The following is a 17,938-nucleotide window of genomic DNA, read 5'->3' as shown; positions in this document are numbered from 1 at the left end:
AAGTTTGCTTGTTACTCATTTTTCACTCTGCCTATTTCGCTATAAGAAGTGGTCTATACTCAATACTCAATGAAAAATCCATTGTACGGTGCAGCTGAGTTGTTGGCTCTGAGTACCCTGGGTTCTTAAAGAATCTACAAATCCTATATACCCCTTTAATCAGAATGGTCTAGCGGACATAATGGTATATTGCTTTTGTAAAACGGCCACAGTGACAAAACGTTTCAGATGGCAAATTCCTACTCATTGTTAAAATGTCTTTATTTCAACAGACTTTTCCATGGAAAAACCTTGAGGGATCTACACCTTACTGAATTTGGAATGTTGTCTACTTTTCAGAAATCTATAGCTTTTCTGGATCACCAAAGTATTTCACACTGGTTCCCACCACAAAATGAAAGTACATTGCGAGCACAAAAAAATAGGGAAAATAGGCTACCTCTTAGACAAATGCCAACACTGTAGTACAAAATTAGGTTCTCCGATTAAGCTCTGCATGTTCCTGAAAGGTGGGAAGAGGCTGACTTTAGTACAGTTAATCATTCGTGGATGCCATTTTTTTTAAATAAACAACTTTTATCCACTTTTCAAAGGTAAGAACAGAAAAGGAGATGGCACCTCTAGCCTCGGGCCAGTACATCATCACCAGAATGCCAGCGGTCCACAGTAATATTCGACCAAACACATACAATAAGCAAATGAGACAGCAGCAGGACATCACCACAATGAACTGTCATTACATTTGGCCCAACCATTTACCCAATACTTAGGCATGTTTCCTGGGGCAGCCCTGTGCTTCATAAACCAGCTTCTCCTGTCTTGCACACCAGTCTACCCCTGCCTCCATCTCGAGAGGGTTGGTGGCGTAGTTGTTTTCCAGCCACATACTGTATCTCCTTTGGCCACCATTTAGGCAGTTCCCAAGAAGGTGCGGTCTGCCCCATACCCTCCATCACACCCAGCACCACCACCCTGGAGGCTGGCAGGACCTCCCAGCCCACAGTCTCAGTCAACCCATCAAGCACTTTAGTCCAATATTGTTTAATGGGAGGGCATATCCATGTCATATGGTAGAAGTCCGCAGAAGCGACCGTGCACCTGGGGCAGGTAGTCGTGGATGCCATTATCAGGAAAAAACAGACATTTTTATTTGGAGCACTTTTCCCTATTTTTCTAATAAAACTCAAATTTTTGCTATATTTGCCAATTTTATCGATCATCTCCAGGGGAATGCACAAACCCTAAGTACCTTTAGAGACACAGGGATGTTGGAAAAAAAGGATGCAATGTTTGAGTGGATACCTTATCTGGAAAAAAGTTATGGAGCCCTAAGTGCAAACAATCCCAAATACCCACAAAAAAGGCCTCAGCACAGGGAACAAGGCCCAGCAGCTAAAGGGTTGATAGATTTGCCAATGTTTTTCATTCTCCCTGCAACACAGCACATCAACTTTGGTTGCTGTGTTGTATTATGTCACATTTAAGTACATTTTTATTTTTAATCTCTTTACACATTTTGGGCAGCCTATATTATAATGAAAGTAGAACAATTAAAAAAAATGACTTGCATATTCACAGTACTTTCAGTTGCTGGCTGGGACGCCCTACTGCTATAAATAAGCATGTCACAATCGTCCAGTGCACCACCCAGAATTCAGCTGTGTCTGATTACATAGAGACATCTGCAATGAACTCCGTAAGCAACTGGGCTCTCACAACTTCAAATAACGCAACACCTCCGCACCCCCATTATATTAACATATGTATTTTTCATTCGAATGGATAGTTTTGGGGGCGTTACATAACTCAAGATTACATTAATTTTGCAGGTACACAGAAATGACTTGACTTGATACACAGGGAATGTTGAAAGCAACGGCGACTCGGCGAGAACTAATTAGATGCAGCTGCCCGGCCTAAAACACACGACGGGGGCGGGGCTGAATCCCTCAGGCCCAATGGGCTTTGCGCACCTGTCCCAAGCCCGTCCTGTGCCAGGTAATTTCACCAATGGAGCCAGGCCTCATGCTGACGCTGGTCAGGGGCGGGCTGTTGGACGGAACATCGTAGCACGGGCACCAATTTAAAACACCGGAAGTTTTGCTTTCTGAAACTCGTTTCTGATCTTCGTTCTTGAATTGCTATTAAAAGTAAGAAATATAGCACTGATCTGATAAGTACTTGTTTGTCTTCGTAGAGACATGCGTAGCTAGACATCCACATTGCAAATGCGCTGAAAAAATCTTAATTGCTGTTTTAAACCAAGTAGACTATACGCTGATCTGCTCTGGCGCTAGAGGAGATGGTGAAAATAAATAGCAGTAGAGGAAGGGAGTAACTTTTCCCAAAGGATGAGCCCAGCCTAGCCACTGAAGGGCACGTGACGTGAGTGTATTAAAATGTAAGACTCCTAGCGTCAAAAATAGTTTGTTTTGTGATTAGGGGTGGTGTCACAAGCGGAAATCGCCCGCCATTTCATATTAACTGTTTGTATAGGTTCGGACATAATACAAATTGAGATTTGAAACAAAATCGACTTTTTCATTTGTAGGATGACTGTTCTGCCTTTGCTTTAATAATCTGTAATCATTAAGGCAGCTCTAGAACACATTAGGAAGGGCTTGCTGTTGGAAATATGTACAGATAAAGGGTAAAATAACCAGTTTTAAGTGACATTTTTTGTACTGGCCGGGACATTAAAATACCTGTGGTGCTGGTGGAAAACTGGCCAGGTGGCGACCCTATTTCAAATGTTAGTCGCCATTTAGTATAATTTTTGGATTATGTATGGCGTCTATTTCAGCGGGTATCTATAGAGGTCGGTGAGCAGACAAGGGTCTGGCTCGGACCTCCGAGCCCATGCACGAGCTGAGCCTTGAAAATATGTGTTATGTAAATCATACAGCACACTACGTAAAATGTGGTAAAGTCTCTTGAAAGTTAAAAAAATAATATATATATTTCTTTAACATGCGGAATGTTTGACATTAATTGAGCATATACATATAGATATATATATATATATATATGATATGGCTGCATTGTATTAAAAGTTATACTTTTGCACAACTGGTATCCTGAAATCAAATCGCACATTTGAAAGTGCTTTCATACGCGATAATAAAGCAAAAAGTTTTGATGAAATAAAATATTTTTTCAATATAACATAGTTTAAGCTGTGAAGCTGCAATTTATTCAGGATTTTTGGTTTAACTGTACAAATCAGCAAGTAAATGTTTGTTTCTTTCCTTATGGTAGGGGTGTGTTTTTACTTACTAATGCATTCTTCTGTAGTTATTAAAATATAGCGCAAACGTGACTCAAAGGTATTGGAGAGCTGTAGATGAGCAGTTACATTACCCAAGGTCACATGCATTGTTTATTGCATTGGGAGATTAAGTGAATTGCCCTAAATAACATGATGGAGAGACTCAAACCTGGTTCCTGATTACCATAGGTGGCAGTTCTGGCTGTAACACCACATCCCGGGTAGAGGGAGGGAGGCAGAAGCCACATGAAAGCTCAGAACTTTGTGAACCCTTGAGCTAAGCGAGAGCCAGTCTTCAGGATCAAGCTTGACTCGAGCTTCCAGTGGCTTACCTACGCCTAGGCAGTTTCTTGTTGGGCTTGAGACTGGTTTTGAAAGCTCAGGGCCGCTCTGGGTTCCCAGGTCAATTGGAGCAGGCACAGGCAACTTCAAGCAAGAGAAAGAAGTACAGAATTTACAGAATTACTTTTATCTTTTATTCCATATATTTAGAGTTTAACCGACAAGGGTACAGTTAATTTGTATTTACCTCGGAATAGGAGGTACCTGTTAGAATATATTTTTTTAAATGATATTATCCTTATGCACATTAAGAATTTATAGTAGTCATCGCGGTCTATATATATCTTGTTTTAGTTAGAATGATGTGATGTATTGTTTTTTATTAACTATGCATTAAAATAAAACTTGAACTTGAAGCAAGAGAAAGGGAGGCGGGGGAGGTAGTAGTTGATCAAAGACAGAAAAGAGAGGAGAGAGAAGAGAAGATGGATGGAAAAAAAGAAATTGCGTAAGGAGTTAAAGGGACCGTGGCTGGTTTATGATTTTCAGAAACCCCGTTCGTTATAGTGAAAGGGTATGTGAGGTTTAGATAACAAAAGCTGCTATCCACTGTTGCTATGTTAGAAAGGAATTCGAGGCTGCTCTTGCAAGGCTATCTTAGAAGGGAAGCCACAGAGAGTGGCTTCAGATAAGTTCCGAATATGCCTTGGTTACCATCAAGATGGTGTTCCTTGTGCCATAATCTCAGCACAGCGAGTGAATAAGGCCCAGACTTTCCTTGTGAACCCGCCAAATAACAAATTTTTTCTAGTCACTCTGGTTCTGTGAACTAGAGCATCTTTTCTACCTGAAGTTGTGACACTGTTCCACCTTGGTCAAGCTACTACCTTACTAGCATTCTTTGTTCAGACTCACCCCTCTAAGGAGGAAGAGAGACTCCACCGCTTAGACAACAAGAGAGCACTAAGCTTTTACATAGATTGTACCAGTGGACACCAGGTGGACGATCAGCGCTTTTGGAGTTCGGTGGTGCAAGCAAGGACCTGGTCATGCAGAAAACTACTATCCCTATTTATATTTTTTTTAGTCTATAATCCTCTTTCCATCTTGGTGATGGTTCTTTGAAGGATTTAGATGTTTTTTTTTTTTTGCACTCTTAATGAAGATTGTTATCCAGTAATATATTAAAACAATATTTTTTTGGCACAGGGTGTTGGTACGTGCTTCATGTTGAAAGAAATATGTAACTAACACCAATTTTAGAAAACCTTCAGAAAAATGTTTTTATTTATTTATTTATTTTCTTTCTTTTTGTGTATTATTACATCAGCCTGGGAAAAAGTCCAAAGACTGGATGAATCACGTGTCGGCTGAATCATCTGCAGAATGTAATTGGAGCAACCATAGTGATTGTTTGTATTAAGAAGTAGTAAAAGCAGCACTTATTGTATTACATGGTTTCTGAATTGGGTATTGTTCAAACTATGTAATGAGTGAAACATTTTTTTAGGACATTGGCTATACTAGTACAAAATGGGGTGTAAGTGTACAAAGTAATTAGTTTGTATATATGATGAGTGCTCTGCCATCAAGTTTGTGATATAGTTTGGGCTAAGATCAACTGTCTATCTGGAATCTGGCTGGGACCCATTGTGGCAACAGATGTCAGTAGTGTATGAGCACCACACTTGTTGCTACTGCTATGCTTTAAGGGTGGGAATGTGCAACATCTTCACTACTGTTGCTGTTTCTTTTGTATGCCTATGTCCAGAAAAGACCTGAAGAAAGGGAGTTTTTGAGGAGGAAGCTGGTGTGATTTCAGCATAATGATGGTGAATCCCAAGTGTGTCTGGATGTTCACCGTAGTAGTGTGGAGGTGAGTGACCACTACCTGGGGTGAGTCTGCCTTTGGCAGGCAGTCCTAAAGGTAGGGGGAAGACTGGGAACCTGAACCTCCGAAGATGTCATGCAACTACTGCCATCACTTTTGTGAACGGTTGAGGGGCACTGAGGAGCACAGCAAACTGAAATTGCTCCTACCCAACCACGAACTGCAGGCAGTGCCGATGGGACAACAGGGAAAGAATATGTAAATATGCATCTTGGAGGTCCATCGCTTCCATCCAATCTCGAGTGCAGGCCATACCTGAGCTTCTTGAATTTGTCCTTCTGGAGGAAGACTTGGAGAGGGCCCAAGTTTGGAATAGGACAAAGGTCTCAGCTTTTCTGTGGCACAAAGAAGTAGCAGATGTAAAAGCCACACCCTACCTCTGGTGTAGGTTCCCTCTCAGTAGCCTCATTGGCCAAAAGGGCTTGCACTGCCTGCCTTAAGAGGACAAGTGGTCCTCCATCAGGTAATCCCAGAATGGTGGAAGCTGCAACAGGGTGGCAAGGAACGGTAGGGTGTCCCCCCTCTGGATGATCTGCAGGCCCCAGTGTCTGATGTTATAGTCTGCCGACCCAGTAAAAATGATTGGATCCTGCCTTCAGCGGGATGGTTGAGGCTGAAGTGGCTGTTTCCAGGGGATACCCCTGCCAGAGCCATGGAATTATTGAAAGCTCTGATGCCATTGGCATGGCTGAGCTCAGTGAGTAAGCTGTGGCCTTGCTGTCCTTGAAACACTCAAGGACAGAATCCACTTTATCCCCGAAAATACGAGTCCCATCTATGATTGTATCAATTAGAGACGACTGGAACTCAGTGGAGAAACCTGAAGATCTCATCGTGGCATGACCGTGGATAGTGACACTAGTCATAGTGACCCGACCAATGGAATCTGTGGTATCCAGACCACAACAGATGGTAAACTTGGCAGCATCACAACCATCTTGTATGATCTGTATGACTTGAGTCAGTACAGGATGAAGCTCCTCTGGCATACTGAGAAGGACTTGAGCTTCAGAGTCCCAGAGAGTATGGGAATAACACAGTTTACTGACCAAGCAAAACATTTAAAGGAAAATGCCATCTTAACAAAGGTCTCCACTCCCTTCGAATCTCCATCCTGGGGAGTAGTTGTGAAAGCATTAATGCCCTTTCTGCTGGGGGAAGCTTGCACCTCTGAGCTCCCAGGGGAAGGGTGTAGAGTCATGAAATCAAGGTCATCAGAGGGAGGACGATGGCACTTTGCAATCTGGCAGTTCACCGGTGGGCAGAGCCAGGTTTGGCCCAGGTCTTAAGAGAACATTAATGAGGGCCTTGTTAAAGGGCAACGGGGGCTCAGTATTAGTCTGCCCCGTTGGAGAACTTCAGTTAGAATATTTGCTTTGATTTCCAAAGTTGGGACATGGAGGTCAAGGACCACAGCCTCCCCCTGCATAACCATTATAAAGGAAACGCTTTCCTCAATGATTTTGGTCTGGGTGCGTGAAGGCCGGAGTCGGGAGAGGTGTCAAGGCCACTTGCATCCTAGGGGTCCTCATACTTATTCTCCTTACGGTAAGGTTGGCCAAACTTGGATCCCCTGTCATGGTGATTATCAGTCTATTCTAAATAATGAATATAGCTTATGAGGCCTGTCCTGCTGGATCATTATGTTATGTAGCTCAGGCATCGGTGTCGAGCGTGACCTCGGTTGAAGTCAGTTCGGTACCAGCTCTAAGTTGGAGAGCACAATGAGTTGTGCCTCGTCCTCTGATGTTGATGGAGGAGGCATCAGTGCTGACTTTCTGGGGAATGTTGTGAAGCATGGAGCCCGATGTAGAATTGGCAAGGGCACTAGTAGAGGTCCGGTGGTGAGGTTTGAGGGCTCAGCTGGCACAAATGGCAAACCTGCATGTGGTATCTTACAAGGAGGGTGTTTTGCTTCACTAATGACCGAGCTGAAATACACACACACACTGAAGACTCTCTTGGTCTAGGAAATACATTTAATAAATCACTCTGCGAGGCTCGTAAAGGAAGGTCAGTACAACTGAAAGTGCACATTTAAAATGTGTGCGGAAATAAAATGAAAACATTTAGAAAAAATCTTCAATCTATAGACAACAAATATATACATGCAAATATACAGATACCTATATAGATATATATATTCATACACAATGCAAAGCAAGTAATTAGTAAAAATTCATCACAGTGGGGCACAGTTGCGTCTTCATCTTTCTCTCAGTAGCTTCAGGCAGTAGACCCCCCAAGATCGTCTGTCAGGAGAAAGAGAGATCTACCATCATGGGAAATGTCAGGCATTGACGTCTCGATCCTGACTGAGGTCTCTTAATCTCCCCACCGTCCATCCTGGGTCTCCTATATAACTTAAAGAAACCAGAGAGGAGATTTCTAGAAACCATCCCCCACCTCACTCTGCAATTTGTTATTCAGAAATTGTAGCTACTTCGGATCAGTTACGAAAATAACACGTCGGAATTGGCCAAGATCCCCATGTGCCCTCTCTCAAAACAAAACCGTTACCTGTTGTACCATAAACATCATCCTAGCCCACTCTTATCAGCCTAAGCCCTTGGTGTGAAAGAACACACGGACATGCAGAATAAAAACATGAGCAAAAAGTATGTTGCTTAACATGGGCATGGAAAAGTACTTGCAGCTTTTAACATGGCAGTGGCTAAAGCTAAAATAAATTCAGTAGGCAAAATGAAACTGGTGGTCACTAATGTGATTGTGTGCTGCTAGGCTAAGTGCAACCTGGAGTAAGTGGTCAAAACACAAATATCATTACACTCCACCCTTTTGACCAATGACTCACACACCATATAGTCCTAAAATCAACGTAATTTTTTTTTTTTTAAAACATTACAAGCAAATTAGGTATGCATTGCACACAACAACATAATGAAATGACAAGAGGAATCACTATAAAGCAATAGAAGTGTGATTAATATTTTTAACCATTAGACGTGCTAACTTATTGATCATTCAGGTATTATGAACAGCTAATATATTCTGATTGGGATAAAAATTGAACCACAGTCTTCACTAAATTGAATAGTGTCTTAAGGATAACGAGTATGTATAGAGTTAGATCAAAACATCATGAGTCCTAATCATGGAAAGGTACAAGGTCCACCTATACTTGGAATGTAGGTAAAAGTGAGGTTCCCACGTAAGAAAAGCCAACTGGCAACTTAAACATGCTTAATGTAACTGTCAGCAGTCACCAGGTAATAACAAGCCATGTGGTTGGTTCCGTTAAAATTCCAATCAAGCGGGTTAAGAGGCCATCCATGGTACTCTGCATTGTTCACTTGCAGGACTTTGATCAGTGAAGCACAACTTGCGCCTAATGAATCCATATGTGTTGCCCTTCAAATGCAGCAGGTGTGTTGCGCAACAAGATAGATCAATCAGGTTGAAGTTGGGGATGTTGGGTCCCTCCCGACCCCACAGGCACACACCCGAAGGGAGACCACACAGCACACCCATGGTCAGAGGCAAGCTGTAGCATGATCTGTAAAAGAAACAAGTATGATCTTTCTCGCAAATAACATTTGTCTGCTGGGATGTGCTCCTATTTTCATGGGCGAGTGCAAAGTGCTCCGTCCCATGCTGTAATCTCTTTTTGTGCTTCCAACCACGCCCATGTCATGTCAGACAATTTCATTGGTTCGTGGGCTTGCCTTTTAAAGTCCGCTTGCTTTCATTAGTGGAAGACATGTATACCTCATACCTTTTCCGATGTTTAGCCCACCTACACAGCACCGGTAAACTACTAAAACATACGAGGCTCGATATTTTTAGCATTGTTTCCGGACTACTTTACCTGTTTATTTTCCACGAAGCGCGATCCCGCTGGTGTTTACATATCGCTGCATTTTTTTTCTTTCAATTTCTGTGGCAAGAAAAGTCCGGTTAGAAGTTTACAACGCTAGTAGCTATAACTCGAGCAGATGCGAGACGTGTTGCATTGAAAATGCTTGTATTAAACTGTTATTACCCCAGCGGAACCGAGATCAAAAGTTATGTCATGTAAGAGGAAGGATCATTCTAACTGCTCCTTCAGTTGCCTGAACCTAACTAGCCCCCATACTACCAACCAAAGTTTTGATCAGTGTGAAAGTAGCAGGGTATTGTATGGCATTGTGTTTATTTTTAAAGTGCACGTACACAAAAACTTCATGGCTCTTCACTGATGGTGGACCTTAACCATAGCGTGCTCTGCAACCTTAGAAGACTCAAAACTGTGCTGTGTCGGTTCATGAATATCGGAACTGCAGAGATGTCATCAAAGTGTCTTTCATCCTGTTATTCCTATTCAACAAGGCATATTACAGGACTGGAAAATTAATGGACAAAATTGTTATTTGTGTGTCTTGTTATGGATACAGTATTTTTGACTGCCTTACCCAAAAAGCCATTTAGTCATGAAGTGCCAGATCTGAATCCACTTTTAGTCATATGAGTTAAGTTAATTTCTAAACTAATGCAGCCAATTTTAGTTTGTTTTGTCATTGTCTGTTTTTAGCTTAAACAAGTGTCAGCAGCTCGATTTTCTCTGTGTCCAAATGGTGGTCTCCTCTGTTCCCAGTAGATTGGAAAACAGATGCACACATTTTAAGGAACTGAAGTTTAAAGTTCTAAAACTTGTGCTTGCACTGTTCCAATTTTCATAAAGTTGTATACGCTTTGACCCAAAAAATGACAGGAAGTCTTTCCAGAGTTAAAGACTGTCCTCGTCTGCCATTCGTTAAGAAAACTGAGCAAAAGGAGCTGTGTGTGGTATCAATGTACAAGCTCCACTATGTCAAATTGAAGCTGAAAGGTTTCAAACTCCCCTTTTCCTGAAATGCGGGGGTGTGAAACTACAGCTTGTTGCACAGATTATAAAACCTAGAGCTGGCGGAGAGGCACCAGAGTGTCTGCTTAATGGTCCTCTGTTGATCTATGAGGAAGAGGCTGATAATTAGCAGTTCAAGCAATTGCTTCACCTGGTCAAGAGTTTTAGGACACATACCCCGAAGCAGCCTTAGATGTGAGCGTTGTGCACACTTTGAAGCCATCAGTTAGCATCACAGAGCATGTTAGCATGCATTCATTGTGCATTAAGATTAACTGAATAGGATGCATAAATCTCCTCTCTTGTTTGGTTAGGATATGGCAGACAGACGTTAGCGGTTAAAACATGCAATGCCATCAAGAATGCTGGAAGGAGAGCAAGGAGAGATCCCAGTGAGTGGGAATATTATGTAAACCAAGTGTTTTGCTGATACTGATCATAAGATTAGAAGTATACAGATGGTCTATTGTGCATAGATGCACATTCTCCTTGAGTACCCACTGACTATATGGGTACATGTGGTACATTTCAAAGAAATCTAGATGTAGTAAGAAGTATAGGCAGCACTTTCAAAGTTTTATGAAATTTAACAGTACACTTACAGCACTTACAGTCCAATGATGCTTTTATCTGGATCAACACATCGCCAGTATTTTTATATATAGAGCCATGGACAGCACAACAATTGCACTCCTATTGATATATATCGACCATGAAATATGGCATGTATTGTGTGTGTTCTTAAACATAACTGATGAATTTCAGTGGTTTTATAGTTTGAGACAAAAACATAACCCAGCTTTTAACTATGTATTTTTTCCGTGAATTTCTTTGTTTTTCATGATGTACCTGGAGTCGTGGATGCCAGATCTGCTCTGTGCAGGGGCTTTGGCAGCATTCTGCAAGGTTTGGGCATAGGGGCTGGCTGCATCCATCTCCTGCAGCAGTGCATACTCATCAGCCGTGCACAAGAGGATTCAGCTGCAGGACCTGGCCTGCATTTTGCCCTGTGTCCAGCCTGCCATGGACACCCAACACACCATGCTCATGGTGTTTGTCCTTGCGCAGCAAGAGTTAGGCAGAGGGTCTCGCCTGTGGCCAGGTCTTGCAGCCCATCTCCTGCTTTCCAAGCAAAGCCAGACACTCTTTATTGTTTGGCTTTGCCCCTGCTTTCATTTTTGGGTCGCGGGCGCAAGCGCTTTGACCTGTTGTAAGTATTGTGGGCTTTTAACACGCCCGTCACTTTCACTTGTTTCTGGACTTGGCTTTCTAAACTCGTTTGTTCCTCTTTGGGGCAGTTTTGTTACCACCTTGCAGACTGCCCCTGTTATATGGATAGTTGCACGATTGCCGATACGTTTGATTGAGAGTGAACTTCTTTTTCTTTTTGTGTCTCTCCTTTGCGTTCATGGCAAAGCTTCAAGCCGTTGATCCTCAAGATCGGCTGTCAGGAGAAAGAGAGATCTACCCTCACGGGAGATGTCGGGCATTGGCGCCTCAATCCTGACTGAGGTCTCTGAATCTCCCCACCATCAATCCTGGGTCTCTTATACACCTTAAACAAGCCAGAGAGGAGATTTCTAGAAACTCCTCCCCTTCCCCTCACTCTGCAATTGTTTATTCAGAAATGCCAGCTACTTCAGGTCAGTTTTGAAAAGAACATGTCGGAATTGGCCAAGCTCCCAAGGTGCCCCCTCTCAAAGCAAAACCGTTCCCTGCCATACCATAAACATCATCCTAACACACCCCTATCGCCTAAGCCCTTGGTGAGAGAACACGCTGACAGGCAGATTAAAAACATGAGCAAAAAGCATGCTGCATAACATGGGCATGGAAAAATACTTGCAGCTTTTAACGTGGCAGTGGCTAATGCTAAAATAAAGTTGAATAGGCAAAACTAAACTGTTGCTCACTGATGTGACGGTGTGCTGCTAGGCTAAGTGCAACGTGGAGTCCGTGGTAAAAAAACACAAATATCATTACAGGAATACCTATGGGCCTCTCAGGACCATGGGGCCCATAGGCATTCCAGAGATTTGCACTGTGGCTTGCTTTGCAGAACTCTTGGATCTGCCTTGCTGTTGGTGACGGTCCCGAAAACTCTAGTGGTACTGGGACAAGTTGCAGGTTGGATTTTGAGGTTAACCGACTTGGATAGAGAGAGCGAGAGGCATGATGACACCCCAATGGCTTCTCAAGTGCACAAGATTTTTGTTGTCATTTTTTCTTCAACTTAACTGAGGATTTGGAGTGCAACAGTGAGCAACCTCAGGTCTAAGTTGTGGAACAAGATCAGCCTTTGGTCTTGGACTGATCCCAGTACACTGTCTTTCTATGCTTTGTGACTTAAAGTTTGCTTCACAGTCTCAAATAGCCTTCAGATTAATTGGTGCACAGTCAGAGCAAGCCTTTGAGTTGTCACCCGACCTCAGGTACCACAGGCAAACCTGTTGGGGATCTGTCACAGACATTTAATTGCGACAGTCCCTACAGGTTTTAAAAGCTGTCTTGGGAGACAACCTCCCTTACGCACTAGATTTCTATTTTTTTTTATTTAAACTGGTCTTGAAAGAAACAATAGGCAGCTCTGGACCCATGCCTGGTAACACAGAAAAAAAGGAACTGACATCAGCACGCAGGAGTGGTGCCTGTATTGGCTCCACATGTCATTTCTGGAATGGAACAGTGTGAGTGCGGAGCCGTATGGCAGTACCTGGCAATGGACAGGGGTACTGCTCAAACATTTGAGGGGAAGAGTACAAAAGATGAGGAATCAATGGTTACAAGTCTAGATCATAATTGACTATGGTTTAGGAGAAGCCTGGTTGGAGTACTTATCCTCCTGCTACCAGAAAATTGATGCAGTTGGATTGCCAAACTACAGTAGCTTTCTAATATCAAGCCTTGAGGAAATAGGGTACAGACTGACGAAATTTGGCTTGGGAAAAGACATCTCAAACAACTGATAATTTTAGTATTAAATAGTACTTACAGCAAACAAACTGGACATAGGTTTAACATATGAAGGGTTTGCAAATCCCAAACAATGGGCTTATCAAACACAGTTAAAGGCTCTACAAAGGTTGTGAGCGAAGTAACCAGTCCAGAGAACATGCCTGTCCTCAGCGTCAAACGGGAGACTTTGCATGCTGAGACACTTCTTTAAGTCTCTGTGATCCTGTCCACAGAGCAGTTTTCTTTACATTTCAATACATCTCACATACAACAGACAGTCGTAGGGCTGCAGAATGTAAACAATGTTTATACAGGCCCTACATCGTTCTTTTCCAAAAGTAGGTGTATTGCACTTCCGGTGATGCCATTTGGGCTGCTACAAATTGATAATCTTTCTTAATTTTTATGACAAACTTGGAACCCATGCGTAGCTAGACATCCACATTGCAAATTGGCTGAAAAAATCTTAATTGCTGTTTTAAACCAAGCTTTCCTCTGTGCTTTACTTCCCAGTAACTGGACAAGAAGTCCATCATCTCTTTTGTACATTCGGAATGTTCCTGCTGAATTGTACCCACAAGCTAGCGACACTAGAGAGGCTTCTTGTGAAGAATTTTCCAGAATCCTTGAAGGTAAAAATAAAACTGTATCTTCCCTTTATTTAACTTATCTTGGCGGTATGCAATAAAAAGAGATTGGCATGAATTTATACTGGGATGTTATCATGTTTTCTCTCCTTCTGTTCTAGCACACAATTCCCCTTTCAATTGCTGTCATCCTGAGGGAATTCAGTTTTTTAAATTAATAAACATGCACGAATTTTCCTATGGAATCTGTTGGGAACTAATGATTTTGGGAGGGGCAAAACCTGAACATACACCATAAATTACACTTCATGGTTTTCAGATGATAGGCTCTACTCTGGAGGGAGGCAATTGTTGTCTGTTGGTTTCGTTCCCTGCTTTCTCTGGGCTTCCTGTATCTCTTCAACTGTTCTACATGTTTCTCATAAACCTTGACATAGAGGGGCACAACTTGTCATCCTCGAACAATTGTTTTACATATGTTTCTAAACATTCCTTTGGAGTGCCTACCATAAATCCCACTTTCACCCTTCCTCACTCCTTACATTCCCATGTATCAATCCTTTCGGGTAATCAGCAGTACTCTCCGTAAATTATGAATAGTTGGTTTGTAGAGATGAACTTCCATCTCTCTCCCTTTTAAATCTGTATATCTCCATTGTGTCATCTCCTTCTCGTGGCTGTTCTGTGTGATGCCATCCCACCTACCTCTCTTTCTGTGCCCAGTTATGATTCCCGTCCACCTACCCATAAACAGGAAATTGTATTCCCTATAATGAATTGTACTTCAGCAATTTTCTTGTTGTTGAGGTGTGTTGGGTTCTAGCCAGTGGGAGATTTGGTGTAGTGTAAGATATCCTGATGAGGCAGCCCCTGAAAGTCTTCTCTGCAGCTCTCTACTGTGCCTCCTGGAAATAGGGATGTGTCAACACTGATACTTGTGTCTATGTATCTGAGGCTGGAGGGAAACCAGTCAGCTCTTCTGTCCTTGGAAAGTGTGTCTAGGCAAAATTGATTGAGCTCCACAAACAATAATTCTACCTCCCTCAAATGTTTTAAGTTAGCTGAAGAAGTGGCATGCAATATCAGTGTTTGTGAAGGCATGGGTAAACTGGACTCTGTCCACAAATGGAGTTTGGCTTGAAGGGAGAATTTCTTCCAGCTGTACCAGCCCTTTCTTTGGTCTCCTGGCTTGGCTGTATCACCAGCATGAATCCATTCCGGTCACATGCTCTTCAGAATTAATATGATGAAGTTTCTGATTGTTTAATCTAGTGTCCAGGAAGAAACATTAATCCCAAACTGGGATTTCATTCTGTTTTGGAAACTCTGGAGAACAAGATTGAATTTTATTGGGGGGAGCCATTAAGACTTTACCAAGAGTTATTTTCGGTTTTAAGAAGAAAGTATATTCAATTGCACAGAACAGAACTTTTTGCCAGTTCAAGTTTGGGATCCTGCTAAGCGATTTCTGCAAAGCTCAGTAAAGCCCTGGCTGAGTGTCTAAAAGTTGTGTCTCTAAAAGGAAGAGGAAGCACATAGGTGCATTAGCAGCTAGTGACATTAGGTAACTCCTGTGTGGGCTGTTATTTTTCACAAATTCTTGATTTCAGCAGCTAGGACGTAGTGCCTTTGACTCCCGCCTAATAATCTTATTTTCATGGTGTCCTAGAAGAGCTGAAGAAAATAGTGAGGACTCCTTTATTCTTTTTGAATAAGAATTGCAGCAAAAACTGAACTTCGCTCAAAAATATGGCATGAGCTGAGCTAGCCGAGGTGCTTTCAGTTAGTTAGTGCTTTGTTTCCAGTGAAGTTAGATCCGCTGCCTAGCTTTTCCTAAAGATTTGAATGGTGGAGATCCCTATATAAACATCTTGCATTATGATTCGGTCTGCTGAAGCTTCTTCTTCTGCACCTGGGCATTTTCTACGTTATAAACTTCACCAAAACAAAGCCTTAGTGCACTATAGCCGTCAGTAAGTTTCCATTTAAGAGAATTTTGCTCCCCAATGCATCAAATGAAAAGCTGGCCAGACTCTTGTGTCGGGGGAACTGGCGACCATGGAACTCCTGCAGCACGTGTTTTTATATTTGATTTAAGTTCTGTTGTTTCTTTACAGTTTTTAGTGGTCATTAATACATTTCTCTTAAATTTAAAATTCTGTTTGCAAAAACCTGCAGTGAAGCGTTATGTGCAGGCAAGATACTAAAAGCTGAACCCAAAGTTTGTAGTAATCCTTTGGCCCACCTCGTTGAATAGATGAGCTGTAATGTGATGTAAGCTTTGTTGTAAAGATATAAACCTTTACCTTCTGTGAAAGAAAACAGACATGTGGGAAAGTTCATAGAAGTCTAAAAAATGTTTACTGCAAAAATAGCCATCAAACAACAAAAATATTGTGAGGACATATTGCCATTTCAACTGACCAGAGCTTCACTTCCATCAGTTGGAGCATGTAATGTTAAATTCTATACATTTTGGCACTATGTTAATACACTTTTTCTCCATGCAGTAAACGGTGGAATGGACATATACAACCGAAACGACATGTAGACATTAATGGGCAGGTGCTGGGTCTTTGTTGGGGGAAGAATGCAAGAAGACCTTGAAGAGTGATGCAAAAAGCTAGAGTATACCAAGGGTGAATGATAGTCTACCACAAATAATAAAGACAACCAACTTGTTTTTTCCAACTTAAGGGTTCATAAGTTAAACCCGAGCTCGAATCTGGTAGCTATAAAATCACCTAGACAGGCTTCATTTAAAGAATATGGGTAAAGTGTGTAAAATTACAAAAAAATCCACACAATAAACATTCCACTTCTACTTATCAAAAGAGAAAAATTTAGTAAACCAAATGGAACTGTTAACGCGCCCAGTGGTAAGACACCGTAGGACGAGATAACTGATCAAAACATCAATCAATATGTCAATAACATTGCCAATATTTAACACCAAAATATCTCTCACTCCAGACATTTAATAAACATTCGACGCAATCATGACCTTTCAGTCATGAATAACCACACCTTAATGAAGTTTTATGAGTTTTATTCCCTATTGATTACAATCTAGTAGCAAATGCATCAATCTCAAAGTCAAGAAGCATATAAGCATAGTCACAAGATGACAACCACAATAAGCTTTCAATAAAGCAAAAATCAGTAGCATAGACCATCAGATGGATATAACCAGATCACAATACATTGAATGTTCTAAGATACTAGTTCAGCATAGCATCACGTCAGTCACGTCGGTTTGTCAGTCAAAATGAATACCTTGTCTAACCTCTAATTAGCATTAGCATGTTGGGCTTCATGCAAAACAATTTGAACACCAATTTGGAAAACATCTAACTAAGGTCTCTAATCAAAACATACAGCAGTTGGTACCTAGAAAGAAAAGGCAAATAAATGAATTTTCATTAGCAACATTATAATTACCCTCCTCTGATTAGGTCAGCATTTAGGATCAGTCTTCGTCTTCAGGACATCAGTTAGATCGCCGTCAGTCTATCTAAGTTAAAAGGCAAAGACACTCTCCTCATAAGGAGAAAAGTGTAAAGGGGCAGTCTATGGGCAAGGATGGTTTTCTCTAAGTCTCAGGTCACCAAATAAAGTGACAGAGTTTCGAGACGCAATCGATATCATTCCCTACCTAATGAGCTGTTTGTTTCCTGTGTCATGGGTTTTTATCCCTTTTTCGTGATTCATTCCCCCAAAATTCTATTGGTCAGTCAATACACCCCACCATTGTTAACCTATCAAATTATACATTAAGTAATGCATTTTGTCATTTTTGACAAATCATCATATTCTAATTGGTCATCATAATTGACGTATTTTCGTAGGTGGCTCATCCGGGGTTACTTCATTGTCTTTGCACGTATCAGGTCAAAAGTTCTCTTCTTCTCGCTCCATCGTCCTTGGAAGTGTCCAATAATGTTTCGAAGCACATAACTTTATACTAAAAGCTGCTAGCATGTGGATGAGAAAATATGGCTTTGTTGCAAACTATTTAAGGGAAAAGAACAATCGCTGGGTCATGGTCTTTTGCAAGTCAGCATACTGAAGAGACAGAAAAATACGTTTTAATATGAGAGCTACACAGCTTT

At 41.7% G+C, this 17,938-nt stretch overlaps 1 protein-coding gene across 2 annotated transcripts in view; it reads left to right on the top strand.

Annotated features, from left to right (window-relative positions):
- The first annotated feature begins 1,967 nt into the window (after positions 1 to 1,967).
- Positions 1,968 to 17,938, top strand: part of LOC138288769 (glycine N-phenylacetyltransferase-like) — a 123,193-nt gene continuing 107,222 nt past the window's right edge. The window contains exons 1-2 of one of the 2 annotated variants that reach the window (XM_069230123.1): positions 1,968 to 2,150; positions 13,753 to 13,871. In XM_069230123.1, the coding sequence (XP_069086224.1) occupies positions 13,794 to 13,871 (78 nt within the window). In that variant the 5' untranslated portion in view covers positions 1,968 to 2,150; positions 13,753 to 13,793. Of the gene's footprint in view, positions 2,151 to 2,214; positions 2,402 to 13,752; positions 13,872 to 17,938 lie in introns of those variants that run through there. The other variant, XM_069230124.1, reaches the window with a different exon arrangement.

Source organism: Pleurodeles waltl, chromosome 1_1 (genome assembly GCF_031143425.1).
Source record: "Pleurodeles waltl isolate 20211129_DDA chromosome 1_1, aPleWal1.hap1.20221129, whole genome shotgun sequence".
Lineage (NCBI taxonomy): Eukaryota > Metazoa > Chordata > Amphibia > Caudata > Salamandridae > Pleurodeles > Pleurodeles waltl.
This window is presented reverse-complemented; position numbering and strand designations above follow the sequence as displayed.